This window comes from Gallinula chloropus (genome assembly GCF_964237585.1).
Source record: "Gallinula chloropus genome assembly, chromosome: 2".
NCBI classification, from domain to species: Eukaryota; Metazoa; Chordata; class Aves; order Gruiformes; family Rallidae; genus Gallinula; species Gallinula chloropus.
In genome coordinates, this window is record NC_140086.1 from 106,818,760 (window position 1) to 106,833,934 (window position 15,175).

Here is a 15,175-nt window from a genome sequence, read left to right on the forward strand (position 1 = left end):
TACCCACAGCAGGATTCCTATGGAGACTTTCTCCCTGCAAATGCATTATTTCTAACACACTGAGGTCTGACAGTCACTGCTAAAACCCATACCAACTGCAGAAGAGGGCAAAATTCCAAGCACAAACCAAACGATTCCCTCTGCTAGCAGAAAGGATGTGCAAGAACATGCCCAGGATCTGAAGCATGTTCCCTTTGAGCAGAGCCCCTCTCCGTACTCAGACCACAGCAGTTGGAGGAACATTGCTTTGCTGGTGCTGTGAGCAATGGCATGCCTGGGACCCTGGGGCAGTGCTCTGAATCACTGGAGCAATGAAAACAACCGAGGAATTTGATGCATCCAATTTGATCACAGAGGGTGTCAGGCCTCACTAGAGTGAGAAGTCTCAGGTACTCTGAGGAGCTATAGGCATGGCACTAGGCTGTCATGGCCCTTAACTAATCACACAGAGGAATCACAGAATCACAGAATCGTAGGGGTTGGAAGGGACCTCAAGAGATCATCGGGTCCAACCCCCCTGCCAAAGAAACTCCCTAGCTCATATTGCACAGGGAGGCGTCCAGATGGGTCTTGAATATCTCCAGAGAAGGAGACTCCACCACCTCCCTGGGCAGCCTGTGCCAGGGCTCTGTCACCCTCACTGTGAAAAAGTTCTTCCGCATGTTGATGCGGAACTTCCCGTGCTCCAACTTGCAGCCATTGCCCCTTGTCCTGTCTCCACAGACCACTGAGAAGAGGTTGACCTTTTCCCCATGTATACCATACTTAAGATATTTATAAACATTAATAAGGTCCCCCCTTAGTCTTCTTTTCTTTAGGCTGTACAGTCCCAGCTCACTCAGCCTTTCCTCATAAGGGAGATGTTCCAGGCCCTTAATCATCTTCGTAGCAACAGGGGAAAATAAACCAATCTATCCCTTATCTGCTCAGCCATGCTCAAATTATGATTGAAGACACAAGAACAAAAAAAGAGATGTGGCTTCCGACTCGGCATACTTCCCCGAGCTGCTGCAAAGGGATGGGGAGGGATCCAGCTACACGGATAAGAAGGCTGTGCATTTACTCTCTGGCTGATGATGCATGAGCGTAGCAAAGTACAAGCCAGAATATCTGCTGCTTCTCTTGCACAAGAATTTTCCAATCATTGTTCCAATCCATTATTTAGAAAAAATATCTTTAAAAGTATATATGGCAGTTTATTTTTGGATTTTTTTAAGACTTTTAGTTAAAGCAGAGAGGGAGTAAGAAAAAAACCCCACCTCAAACAAACAAGGAACACACAAATCTGGAATTCAGTGAAATCACAGTCCAAAGGTGAGTCCCTTTGTGTGTTTGCAGTTCTAAGGAGATTATCTGCACTTCGTACGGTGTTACCTGTGCTCGAGCAGAAGCAGCCAGTGCAGAGGCGCACAAGAATCCAGGCTAAGGCCAGGAAAATCCCTTGTTATCCCCTTCCCCTTGTGGACAGTGGGGGTAACACCACCTAGCCACTGCACAGGATGCTGCATAACATTCAACATCGTTGGTAATAAAGATTGGAAATGTAATGCAGACAGGCAGATGAAGAATAACATCTGATGGTTTCAGCTGGGACTGGAGTCTGGACGATCATACTTAGCTGAAAGCCTTCAGATAGGGAAGAATCAGACCATTATTTTTTCTCTAAATTCTAAAGAGGTTTTCAAATCTTTACAATTTTCTCCCCACTTGCACTCACACAGCAGGGCCATTCAGGTTACCTTGTTGCTGCTCCTTTGCTTTTGCAGTCTTTACAACTTAGTGTTTGCCTTTCAATGCACCCAATATTTATGCCATGCAGCAAACAATGAAGAGCACAGAAAAACTAATGTCACACCTAGAACACTGCTGGCCTCTCTGATCTGCAAATTAAATAGGCTAAGCCACATAAGACTATTCCTGAACCCAGAAAGGCAGGAAAAAAGGAGATGATATAAAGAGAATGTTATTTCCAAGGACACTGGTTTGGCCCTCAAACTGAAAACTGTTATCTGATACCACTTTTTATCATACTTTATTTTTCAACTCAGCTGAAGGTCACAGTAAGTGTTTCTTCTTCTCATCTGATCTCTACAAAGACCATGAGAACTACATGAAGCCGACTTTATAAACATGAGTCTTGCTCAGTTTAAAGTGAATAGCTTCTTAAGGCACTTTATTTCCCCATATATATAAAGGCCTCAACTGAAGAACTTGAGATGACAAGGTACAGGTCCTCATACATTCTCCCATTACCTTAAAACATACAGCTGATACTTAATGATGACACAGTTACCCCTTTCACATTAGACCTGAGACATTTACTTAACTGTTTCAAATTCAGATCTAAGACATGGATGTGAATTGTGAGAAAAAAATTATTCTAATCTCTTAGCCTAGAGGTATTTATTGCCTTGGCCTGGCTTACCTTTCAGAGAAGACTGAGACTAAATCAATGACACAGATTGTCCCCCCAAATTGATGAATGAACAGAAAATGAACAGCAACAGTGAGTCCTGAGTCAACAAGACACCATTCACTACAGGTTAAAAAGAACTATTTGGCATCCCACAATATAATGATATCCAAGGCCACACCATAATGTTCCTCTGAAGACAGCTGAAGGCTTTAAAACTGCTAAACGGATTCACCGTTAACATGCAAGAAAAACCTATGAAGACATGAATCCCTTCTATTCATAAAAGACATACCACCAGCCCTTACCCAGAACCCAGTTTGCAGCTGTTGTGTGCATCAAAACAAAGCAAAGAAAAATCACAAAAAAACCTCTACACGCTTTAAGTCTTGAAAAAATAATCCTTCTAGGCCCTGTTAAAAAACAAATAAATGTTCCAAACCAGCAGACTTTCAAAATTTAAGCTTCTGTGATGTCCACTGAAACCTACATACAGCTACAGGTAAAACAGACCTTTCCTGAACCCATCTTCCAGATTAAACAACAGTTAAGCGAGTCTTTTTCTAATGTTGGTTGGACTAAAACTCTTCAGGTCATCCAGACCTCTGCCAAGACAAGCCTGGCAGGCAACAAAACCCTGTCAGCAAAGCCAGACAAGCTCTGAAGATCAGCAAGTCTCTCTGCAGGATTATAACAAATATTTCACTCTAAGGATGACCAACTTTTCCAAAACCATGCAAGTTCTATAGCATTTTAGATTCATCTGATCCACAGAGCTTGTTAAACTAGCAAATCAAAATCGTTGTCAATGAAGCCTCAATCTGTCAAAAATGATCCTCAGTACTTTGATGGATCGGGACCTGAATGCCCACTTTTTACTAGTGATGAGGGTGTCACAGTTCCTGGAACTCAGAGGGACTACCATGAGAAAGCTCATGCCTTGATTTTGAAAAAAACACTTTAAAATAGGAAAACCCTACTGCTCTACTCCTTCCTCCGCCCCTCCTCCCCCCTCCCCCCCCCCATATACTGTATTCACAGCCAAAGAATCCTAAATCTTCTACACCCAAGTCTCCTAACACCCAGCAGAAAGAAGATAACTTTACAGAACGGGGATGCAGCTGGGACATGGGACTTGCCCCAGATGAAAGAAGCTATTTGTGACAGATTGAAAGCTCAATCTACATTCCCTTGGCATATAAACCCACATTTTAGCTGAAAGATCACCCATTTCTCTGTACCACAGTGCTCTCAAAAGACAATATTATGTTTGCTTTTCCCATAAAAGTATATAAAGCCAGCAGGGAAAGCAAGGCATAGCACAGTGACAGCAAGGAACAAACACATAAGAAATAACAGGCCAGCGTAACTTACGGGGGCCGCGTTGTTTTTCACTGTGACACTGGGAGTCGTGGCTCGTAGCGCCCCGCTCACGCCATGGTAGTATTTGAAGCAGATCTTTGTTTCAGCTAAAAAAAAAATAAGAGAATTGCTTTAGATTAGAAGAACTGCAAGGGAAAAGCTGCACAAATGGTTGAAGTTCACAGGCACAAGGCTGGGAAGCAGTTAGATTGTGAGTGGTTTGTCCCAGGTTGGTTGGCACAACTGGATATCTCCTGTCTCCGATCTTCCCCTTGGCCACAGTGAAATTTAGAGTTCAGGTCTCGTGACTTAAAACACTTAAAATCCAAACCTCTTCTGAGCAGCAGTTATGACAGAGGAAGATGAAAAACAGGGAGAGAGAAACCCTCCACGCTAAGACATACCAAGCATTAGCGTGCAGAGGGAGTGAGAAGCTTCCTTAGGACAAGAAGATTGGATGCTTACTTGGTGACAGGTTTCACTGAGTCAATTTGTTCTACTTTTGGTCACAGCAAGGACGTAGATCTACACAGATTATCCACTCTGACAGTCACTACATTAAAGCATTTTTCACAAACAGCATAGTACCACGAGACATCATCATAGTGTACTTCCACTGGCTTCCAAAACTTTTCATTAGGTGAGGAACACAAGCAAGACCATGATTTTGGACTCCCAGCACTCCTTTTTGCCACAGGCACTGGTATTCATACAAACACATTAACTGAGGGAAACCTATTTTGATAACTGCATCGAGGCACAGAAGTGAAATCAGCTGCTTGTTCAATCATCCCCTTCAATCATCACACCTTTTTGTCTGCTGCAAGAAGGAAGGATACTTTCAAACAGCTTTTCTGTTGGTCTGTAACTGCAAAAGGGTATGAATTGCTAGTATGCATCATAATCCCACCCGCTTGCCTGGACCTGGTGGCTTCTGGAGCACATCCTGCAGGCAGGAGTTCTTCTTCCATAGTAAAACAGGATGTGAACCAGGTTGATGTGTGCCTACATAAAGCTAGGACACAACAGGTAAGCACTGTATATAACAGGTGTGTTTGTGGGATCTTAAAAATGCCTATTTAAATAAAAGCAGCATTTGCGTCTTGCAGTTTTAACTGGATAATAGAATGGCAATTTTCAGCTGCTCCACAGTATCTCTGGAGGTGCTTATCTTGTTTTGCAGTAGCTGCTGAGGCCCAGGGAAAACACCCAGCCTTTGCTGGTAGAGCCACAATTCTGCTTCACTGTAACTACAGTGCCTACCTAAGGAAATAATAAAGGAATGCCAATGTTTTAACATACAAATTACATTGTTGTTTTAATACAGTAACAAAAGAAGTGAAATCAGTGCAGCTGTGGCAAGAGATTATGCAACACTGAGATCTGGAACCTTGGTCACAGATGATGGTGCTGTGATCTGCTGTTTGGTAAATCCAAAAACACACCATGTAGCACCACAGATGAAGAGCAAGGGACCCGCAAAACCACAAGCCTGAACTGCTTACCCGGGTGCCTACAGATCCACAGAAATACAGGAGGTAAAACAAATCCTGATTTGTTTTTTTTTTGAAAGACAAAATAATTTTAGGAGACTAAAGCCTTCCCAACTTTCCTATATGACTTAGGAAATGGAAAACAAAGAGCTTAGGTTCCCAAGTAGTTCAAGTGCTTCTCATTTCCAGGTGGCTTCTCAGCTCTTCTCCCTGAGGAGGCATCAGGGACACACAGTCCATCAATGAGAAGTGCAGTGGCAGCAGTTAATATGCCATTATATTTTCCATCCCCACAGTTGATTCTTCATCTGATGACCAGATGCACTTTTCTGCACAGACAGTGCAAATACACACCTCTCCCACGATATGCACAGAGGCACACCTGTGTCCCTTTGACTTCACATGGCTCCACAAGAAGCAGAACAGGCTACAGAGTCCTTTGGCACCTCCATGAGGGGCTGTGTGGCCCATCCTGGGGTTTAATTCACAGCTATGCCCCAAATGAACTTCTGCAAATCCAAGGGAGGTGTCAGTGCAGCTGAGCAAGCAACCCTGGTGTTGCACCTGGGAACAGCCGTTGTTTCCTTTTGGCAGCAAAAAAGGCTGGATGAGCTTGTGGGACTGAAAAACTGCAAGTCCAGATTGAATTTTCACGTTGTAATTTTCTCTACAGGACTTTTAACAGCTCAGCAGCTAACTCATTTACTCACTGAGAAGACAGCAAAAGCTGAGGATATCACAATAGCTAAAACATGCAGTTCCTACCAATTATTCAAAGCTTAATTTTCCTCTCCCCTGGAGATTTTTAGCTACAGTTTGTATGGAACATTGAGAACCAGAATAAAGCAAGGCTTCTTCCCCCCTCTTTTTTCTTTAAAAAATTTTGATTAACTCATGTAGTTAATAAAATGTAACCTCAGGTACTAGCCCCTGTGATGACGTTCAGCTCTCACAGCTGGAAATTTCACCATAGGTTGACAAGTACATGAAAACTGATAACATACATTGGGAAAATACAGTTTAAAAGAATCTATTTAATTAAACTAAAAGTGTTAGAGGGAACAGAAGAGGAAAGAATATATACTTATGTAGGTATTTTGGATATTACAATTACTTTCAAGGACAAAGGATTACTAAAATGATTGAATGTGTATTTGGAAAGAACCACGTGGGTATTGAAGATGCCTCTGAGTTTCACATAACTACTCTTTCTAATTTAATTTTCAATCACACTACCCACATACAGCTGCAAACTGGCAAGAAGGCAACCCAGAGATGCACGTGTCATACCCAGTCCAGTGGCAGAGTTGGAGCCCTTCATCAGACAGTATTTGAAGTGGTGATTAAGTGGTGTCAAAGGTTTCATTCAGAGAAAAGGTCTGATAACAAATAGTCTTATGGAGGCCTTTACAACCCGAGAAATGGCTCTAGAAACATCAGGGGAATTTTTATATATATATATATATATATATATATATATATATATATATATATTTAATTTTTCCCCCCTCAACTCTATCCCAGATCTTTTTCAGATTGAAAACATTAGGAAATGGCTCTTGTCAATGGATAGACAAAACTTTAACAAGTATAACGCTTGCAAAATTGCATACAATATCTACGTGCAAAAATGCCACTTAGACCCTATTTGGGCTTTTTTTGGCTGGGAGCCATTCTTTCCAAAATAATATAATTTGTGCCATGTTTTTAGAGCCCTAATGAATCCATCTGAAGATTGTTCTTGTATTCCTGAATCACCTCTGAGACATTTCCAAAACAGAGGCAGACATTCACTGGCTCGGTGCCACTGCCTCTGCAGATGAACAGAAAGCACTGCAAGTATAGGCAAGGCAGTGATATAAATTAACCTGAATATTATCCAGCTGGCATTCGTACACAATATGTAGTTATAAGGGCTCTTTGCAATGTAGTCTTGTAGATTAGCTTGTTATGGAATAAAGGAGACCATTTAACTCTGTCCAGCTGCCCTAGCTACATGGCACAGTGCACAGGTCAGGACCAGGTGTTGTCCAGTTAATCTCCAGTTATAAATAAATACATGCCATTATTTTCATCTCTGTAATTATGAGTAGTAGCTCAGTGGATCAGGTAATGAAGTTACGATGTTAAAGTCAGGAAGTAATGAGGTTAAATTCTCCTTTCAATTAGCATAAATGGCAGTTAGACTGGTAAATCTTCCAGGAGATGAGATGTCTAAAGATGCTCAGAAATACCCGTGCCTGTGACAATTACCAAACGACTCAGCAATTTTCACGTATTGAGAACAAAACAGCTGTGTTCCCTTTACAGCAGGCTGGGTATCTCCATGATACTATGGCTGTGTTACAGCCTTCTGCTGCATTGATACAAATAAGACAGTTCTTGGCTGTATGCAAAGACACACTGCTGAAACCATCACAAATGCAGAAAATGCAGCTGCCCAAAGGCAAGGCCCCCAAAGGGAGGGCAAGGCAGATAATCACAGCCACAGAAAAGAGAAGATTCTGTTTTGCTCCTTGCACCACAACCTGTAAGCACTTCTTTGGGCCACATAGGAGGGATATTCACAGGGAAGGGTGAGGAGCTGAGACGTACCCCATGCCCAGACACCACAGATTGCTCCTTGTTAAGAGAAAAATTCTGGTAAGTTTGAGTTTGCTACAAAACAACTTTGTCATGGAGTTTCATCCCTCTTACAAGAAAAAAATAAACCCAGTCTGCAGAAAATTATTTCTCTATCAAAGCCCCAAGTTACCTCAGTTACCAAATCAGTTTTTCAAATTAAACTGAAAACTGAATTTATCAGCTGAACACTACTCTTCTTGACAATATTCTATACTGCCTCCACAATCACCCAGCCCCTGAAAACACCCTACCTCCTTACTAAACTAAAGTGAGTGCAGATAAAAACTAGTAGGGTCTGCTGATGAATTGCACCTGAAGGTATTGAAGGATGAAAGCTTCTAAGAGGTGTGCTTCCATTATCCATCCATTCTTTTTTCCTGTCAGTGTCTCTGCTCCTGTTAATTTATTTGATACTTTTTCCCTTTAAAATACTTCAATTCCTACTCATCTTCCTCATTCCTTCAGAGTTGTCAAAATTGCACTAAATCTCTTCTCAAAAGTTCACTTGGTCTTATAATCCTCTGCTCCTTGCTTACTAAGGCTAGTCTGATCTGAGAGGCTTAGCTTTCACTGAAAGGTCAATTTATTCTCCCAGATATAAAAAGAAGCACTGCTGGGATTAAGCACTTTCCCTTGTTAAACTAAAAAACAAACAAATAAACCCAAACCCAATCCAATCATACTAATGGGTGTTTCTAGGAAAGACTTAAGGATACTTTTGGCCGGGTTGGGGGGTGGGGGTGTAGGAAGTATCAGTTGGTGTTTGACAGGACTGTGACACACCTGAGGCACTTCTGTTTGTGATTTACTCCCATGATACTTTTTGTTTCAATTAAATAGCTGAAATGAGTAGGCATTAGTTAAGCATTTCTCAGCACTGAACAACCTCTCAGGAAAGTAATGCCAGTCTTAAAAACAGAGTAATTTGTGATCAAATCAATCTATTACTAAAAGAGCTGTTGTTGCTCTTTTGGGCAAACATTGTGCATAAAAAATGAGAGGTGTCAAAAACCAGTAATGAAAAGGTAGCTGTCCTCCGTGAGTGGGTGGGAACCAAGTAAACCAATTCAGAGCATGAAGCAATTCAGTTATGAGTCAAAGTTTTCCCCTGAGAGGGCCCAGAAGTGAAATAAACAAATGTGATACTGTGCTACAGTCAGATCACTACGGGACCATCTTGAATTAAAGCAGCTACAGGCATCTCTAAAAACAAAGATGGAAAGAGTCGAAGTGGATATAAGGAGTCAATAGAGAGGGAAAGTGGGAAAGTTTATAAAAAAAATAGGATAAGGAATTGCAATGGGAAGCCAAGAGAGAGATTAAAGGCAGTTTATATAAGGGTTTGAAGTGGTTGAATTGAGTTGGCACCAATGTCAAAGCTGAGGGAAGGACTGAGATTATTAGAGGAGGACTGCCAGAGATAGTGGGAGAGAGCAGAAAGACTAAGACTGTCTAAATGAAACTAAATGAGAAGAAAGCAGAGAAAAAGAAACAAGGCAAGGACAGACAGAGGGAGTAAGGAAGTTAAACTTGAAGAAGAAAGAGAAAAAAACTCATGAAGCTCACCCAGAGCTTCTTGAAGCACGGAGCACAATGTATAAGCTCTGTCAGTAGCCACTTGTGAAATGTGGTGTGCAAGCATCTATCCTGTCCACTTCTCAGGCCTGCTTAACCTTCCCCAACTGATGCTGCCTCCAGTGCCCATGTACTGCCTTTGAATACTGCTGGAAACACAGACAGCAAGTAAACTGTGCAGCCCAGAGCTGAAACCTGCTGCTCCTGCATCAGCATGAGCCTTTCTCTAAGCATCAGTGGTTTTTAAATAAACGTAGATAGTTTCTCCCAGTACCATACCTGCCTTGTCAGCAAGGAATCAAGACACACAACAATGATCAAAGGTAAGACCTGGCAGATCGAATTTGTACTTACAGCATCAATACACAGTACAGTTCATTCTGCTGCTCCATGCAAACGTCTCTTATTTCTTGTGCTATATCAGAAAAATCACCATTTCCAGGAATTGCAACAGTTACACTACAGCCCTCAAGCTGGTCTGCTCCTCTGCCACCTGCAGACGGTGTATTTCCTTAAACTGTAAACCACATCTGCACACAGTATTGGCTTAGCACCACGGCTGCCTACAGTCTTCCATAAAACACCTCAGCTTTTAGACAACTAGCAGTTTAAAACCAAATGAAGGCTAAACAGATGTGCTTCTTTAATCCTAGTTGAAGAATTTCTTCCAATTTTCTGATGGCTTTTTCCTTGCCCTGGCCTAAAATGTGCACAAACACATGTGAACAGGCAGTTAAAGGACTTCTTTTGAGAAACTACAGGATAGGCAAAGTTAAAATCTCACCTTTCAATGCTTCCAAAGCAAGAAAGAAAAACGTACCTGTAGACACAGTTAAGGCTGACCTGTAAATATCAACAATTTCAGGCACAGACCTTTGCAAAGGAAGCATATCAGCTCAAAACTAAGCAGTAGAACACCCCAAAAGCTTCTGATCAAAACTCAATTTAAGCCAAAAATCCATACTTGTCAAAATGCAAAATGTAGTTAGAACATTCAAATAACCTCAGAGTCTGCAACAACAAATAATATATTTTAGTATTTGTTGTTGCAATTTATATTAAAGAACAGATTAGATGATTTTAGTAATTTTATTTCATCTTCAGATAGCACTGTCACACACTGCTATTGTTTCACAAGGGTTGGACATTTAGGAGTGGAGTTACCTCCTTTACAACAGGACAACTGATTATTATAATTTATTATACCACTGATTTTCTGTTCTGATGTTATTTGCGATCTGCAGATACTCTCTACTATTGCCTTTCATTTTATTTACTTTGCTTGATAATCTGAGTCAGCAGCTACCTGCCTCCAACCACCAATGAAGTGGTACAGGAAATTAGGACACTAATAACTAAAGGGTACTAGCAAATCCTCATAGTAAGTGGGACAGTCTCTTCTGTCCTAGCTTAAGTCTCAGTGTTGCACGCACCATCCTACATTGATTTTGGGTCTAACTTTGTATTATCCACCTCTAACGTGCTGTTCATTTGAAGTGACATGTACCTGCTTAGCCATGACTGCAGGGTGATTAATTACCATTATTCAGTAGTTTTTCAGGTGTAGGCTCCTGAGCATAAGAAAGAAAATCACAACATTTTTTGCCTTAAGAAAGTAAAGGTACCCAGGAGTCTCTATTACAGGAGAGATACAACAAAGTGCTCTGTAATCTGCTATTCAGGATGACCGTATAGATCTAATTTCAGTCGGCTGTTACTCATGCACTACCCTCATAAAAACCGTCAGATTGGCACGACTCATTACTAAACAATGCTAGCAGCTAGAATGGGTATGTGCTTATATATTCATTTCCAGCACTTGTATATATTTCTCCCTACAGGCAGGGCATCCAGCTGAAGTTGCTTCACATTTTTCATTACAAACCTTATTTTCAGATGCTTATGTATTTTCAGAGATATATACATTTGTGATAAAATTGTGCATGCTGGAAATTTGTAGCTGTGAGGGTAAGGTAAAATGATGAGGTTTTTTACCCATTAAAGATTTCTGAATTCTTCCTTTTACCCCCATGTTAATGCACAGCAGAAGTCACTATACCAAGCATATATCTTTTGCTGTTCCTGTAAAAGCACATTAAAATTCAGCTAACTTATAAGCCTCTAGAAAAATTCAGTTTGATATGCTCATTTGAGACATCTTTGACTTTACCATCTAAATTCCCAGGATACCCTATCTATGCTGCACATGTTCCAGACTGGCACTAAACCAGACTTTTTCTGCAAAACAGAGCTAAGCTCTTCTTGGCTGTGCCATGTCTGGACACCTCTCCTGGAAGCCAACAGACTGTATCCCTGGGTATCTCCCCACTGGGCAATGTAGCATGGCCCTATTTGCCCCTATTGAAGGAAAAGATGAAGGAATTAGGAGCATGGCCTGGGGAAAGAGAAACCAGGATAGAACTAGGTAACATGGTGAAGAAAGAAACCTGTGATTTGTGGTGGTCAAAGGCTGGAGTACAGAAGGATTTGGGAAGAGTAGGTAGTACTGGTTCAGTCTTACTGGAATAGATGAGCACTGCCAACTCCCTTCACCATGGGAATACAACACATGTCCTGAGGAACTTGTATTCAAGCTCCTATTTAGGCAACCTCAGAGCAATGGCAATGGGATTTATGGTCAGTCTACTGTCAGGCAATGGTTGGAATGCAATAAAATCTATGACTATCCAGTGGTTCTTGGTACAGTTTATAATGGACAAGGATCTGTACCATCAAAGTCCCCATCAAGTCTGGTGTTAATATTGACATCTAGACTCAAGGCAGAGTAGAGTAAGCCAAAGCTTCCACAGGTACCCACCACAGGAAAGGTCAGTGGAAGGACACCAATGAGCAGCCAGTAGCTAAAGATACTAAAAGTCTTTAATAAGAAGGTGTTTTAGGCCTTATGTAGCTAGGAACAGTACCAGCAGTTTGCTCTGGGGTGTATTTTCTGACTACTACCCACTTCTTAAGTTTTATTGCTTGGGTAATGGAATTGAAACTTGGTTTGCTTATACAGCTCACATGAGTGAAAATAATAATTTCCTCCTAAAATTATCTTCAGAAATGTGAGATGGGGAGGAATGAAAGAGAAAAGCACTCAACCTTACCATTCCTGGCACTGAGTCACCTCTGATCCCACTGAAACCAAGAGAAGTATCTGCTTCATATTCATAAAGACAGTAGATTCCAGCCCAGAACAAGCAAGGATTGTATCTATTTACTTACAGTCAAAACCAACAGTACTACCTGTCTGCTCTGCCTTTATGGACTGCTGTAAAGAAAGGACTGATAGGCACCAATGTGAGTAAATGAGAGTTGTGGGTGAGGGTGGGTGTGCGTTTATCAACCCGCCTGTCTTTCATCAGGAGAAGGAAAAGCTGTTTGAGAGAGACATTTTAGTCATTGCAAACAGGAAATTATAAGGGCTGCCCTAAGATTGAGATTTTAATGAAATTCTGAAGCCTACAGGCATATAATGTTTTTATGCAAATCAGCTTAACGATGAGTTTTTCACCATGAACATTAGCAAGTGAGCAATTTATTTGAGAAGAACTTGCAATCATCAAAGCATTTTTAACTGTGTGATATTGAGTCCATAATAACTGGAAACCATGCCTAAAGTTTGCTCTCTGATCCTAAGCACTCATGCACATTGCATGAAAAACAACATTGCCAGCAAAATCAAACACATGGTTCATCCATTTATGAGGGAGATGATCTAAAATAACTTCTGAACTACAACACATACATCAGAGTGAGTTTTAAAATAACTCTAGTTTTAAAACTGCTTGTCATCTTGGTCACAATGGACTCGACAGTTCTTTATCCAAACTGAATAGTAGAGAAAAAACATCCCTATGCTTCCAGTAGACTGGAAATGAGCCTCACCTCACATGCAGAAAGCCGCCTGTTTCACTGCATTAGTGCCCCCTCAGCCACATTAGAATTACTGACAATGTTCAGGAGAAGAATGTGAACTGGAGATAGAGTGTCTGTGTTCCCTGTTACACCAAAGCCTATTAAAACACAACATTAACAGAAAGAGAGACAGACAGAAACACAGACATCCCTGAGTTTCATTCTGAGTGTCAGCAGAGGCACTGCTAAAGTAACTCAGACAACAGAAGGCATAAACTCAAAACCATACGATAGCTCACAGCTCCATAACAGAGGAAGGGGTAGGCAGAGCTGGGGACCCCTCTCACATCTTTACTGCAATGTACAGCCACTGAGTTGGCCCAGATGAAGCAAACTTTCTCAACTGCCCCTGTTGCAATACTTCCTTTAGGCTTCCAGGTATTACGTCTGCCTCAAGTTAATTGTCTCCTAGAGCAGATGCCTGTGAACCATCAGCTCCTTCCTTTTATCAGGGCAACAGCAGTTTGAAGTCTTAATTAAATACATATGACTGGATTATGCCTTCAGGCACTGCCTTGAGCAAGAGATAACACATGAACTTCAGAAGACAAGTGCCTCAAACACAGCCCTCTACAACACAACATGTTTTTATTCCCCTTGATCTCAAAACATGGGTGGACCAGGCATTGCTTTGGATTTACAGAAGCAGAAATTAACATCAGCTTTATGATCAATGATTAGCATTTAGGAAGGTGTAAACCATATCTTTATCTGGTGCCTGCTTTGTGAAAGGAGAGGACAGCATGAAAAGGGAGACTTGCACCTCCAAATGCAGACAGGTACTGAAATTAGGGAGGATTCATGTTTTTGTTTATATTAGTAGCAGTTTAATTCAAGATAGCTGCTACAGCACTTCTTGAACTGGTCTTTAATCACATGTCTGATAAGTATTACTGAATTTCACATTAGAAGTAGAACATTCCCTTGAGTCAGTCAGTCTTACATTTCTTTCCCCAATAAAGTTACCTTTGAAGACGTTAGTGTCAAAACCAGCTGGACCTCACCATTCCCCCAGCTGCTCTTACACATTACACCCTTTCTCTTCTTATTCTGCAAACTCTCCCAGTCAGAGCCCTATCTATTCACATTTCCAAGCACCAAGCTCACTTCAGTCACTACAAGAATGCTTCACAACAGTTTCTTTGTGTTTAGCAGCTGGACCATGCAATATTAAAGCTCACAGTGTTCACTCTGATTGGGAGCTATTACAGTCAGTCAAGCATGTGCCATGCAGTATATGAAGAAAGTCTTGCAATTAAGTCCTTGGGCAACAAGACATGAATATTAGCAAGAAAAAAATCCTTTGGACTAGGATGTAAAAGAGCTTAGCGCACTGTTACTCACAATACCATAAGGGCCACTTTTCTCTAATACATTTATCACCTTTCAGAATCACCATGCACACATTCCTTGTCTCTACTGCATATCTAAAGATATTTTTAGCCTAATATTTCCATGACAACAAAGCAAGTAATGGTCCATTTGAGAAGACATTTGAAAATTCAAAATGCTTGTAGAAGCAGCCTCCCAGTGCACAAATTGTTTCAGCTACCCACTACACTATAGAACACTGTTGTTTGTTGCTGCTATTTCTAATCAAATTTAAAAAAACTAATTTTGAGTGATTAAGAGAATTACACATCGTTATCATACAACAAAAACTGCTCATTGTATTAGGGTATTCATACTATGGCAGCAAAGTAAAATACAACATCAAACTGCTATTTTATATTGAAGGAAGAGCTCAGAGAAGAGCAAGAGGAGATGTGGTGCTTTCATGACAACA

General features: G+C 41.1%; 1 protein-coding gene across 1 annotated transcript in view; it reads right to left on the reverse strand.

The window, feature by feature from the left end:
* HECW1 (HECT, C2 and WW domain containing E3 ubiquitin protein ligase 1) overlaps window positions 1-15,175 on the reverse strand; it is a gene marked incomplete at both ends in the record, with an annotated part of 179,193 nt that overhangs the window by 127,980 nt on the left and 36,038 nt on the right. Inside the window, one exon of the mRNA XM_084260642.1 lies at window positions 3,788-3,882. Coding sequence (XP_084116768.1) covers window positions 3,788-3,882 — 95 coding nt within the window. The remainder of the gene's footprint in view (window positions 1-3,787; window positions 3,883-15,175) is intronic.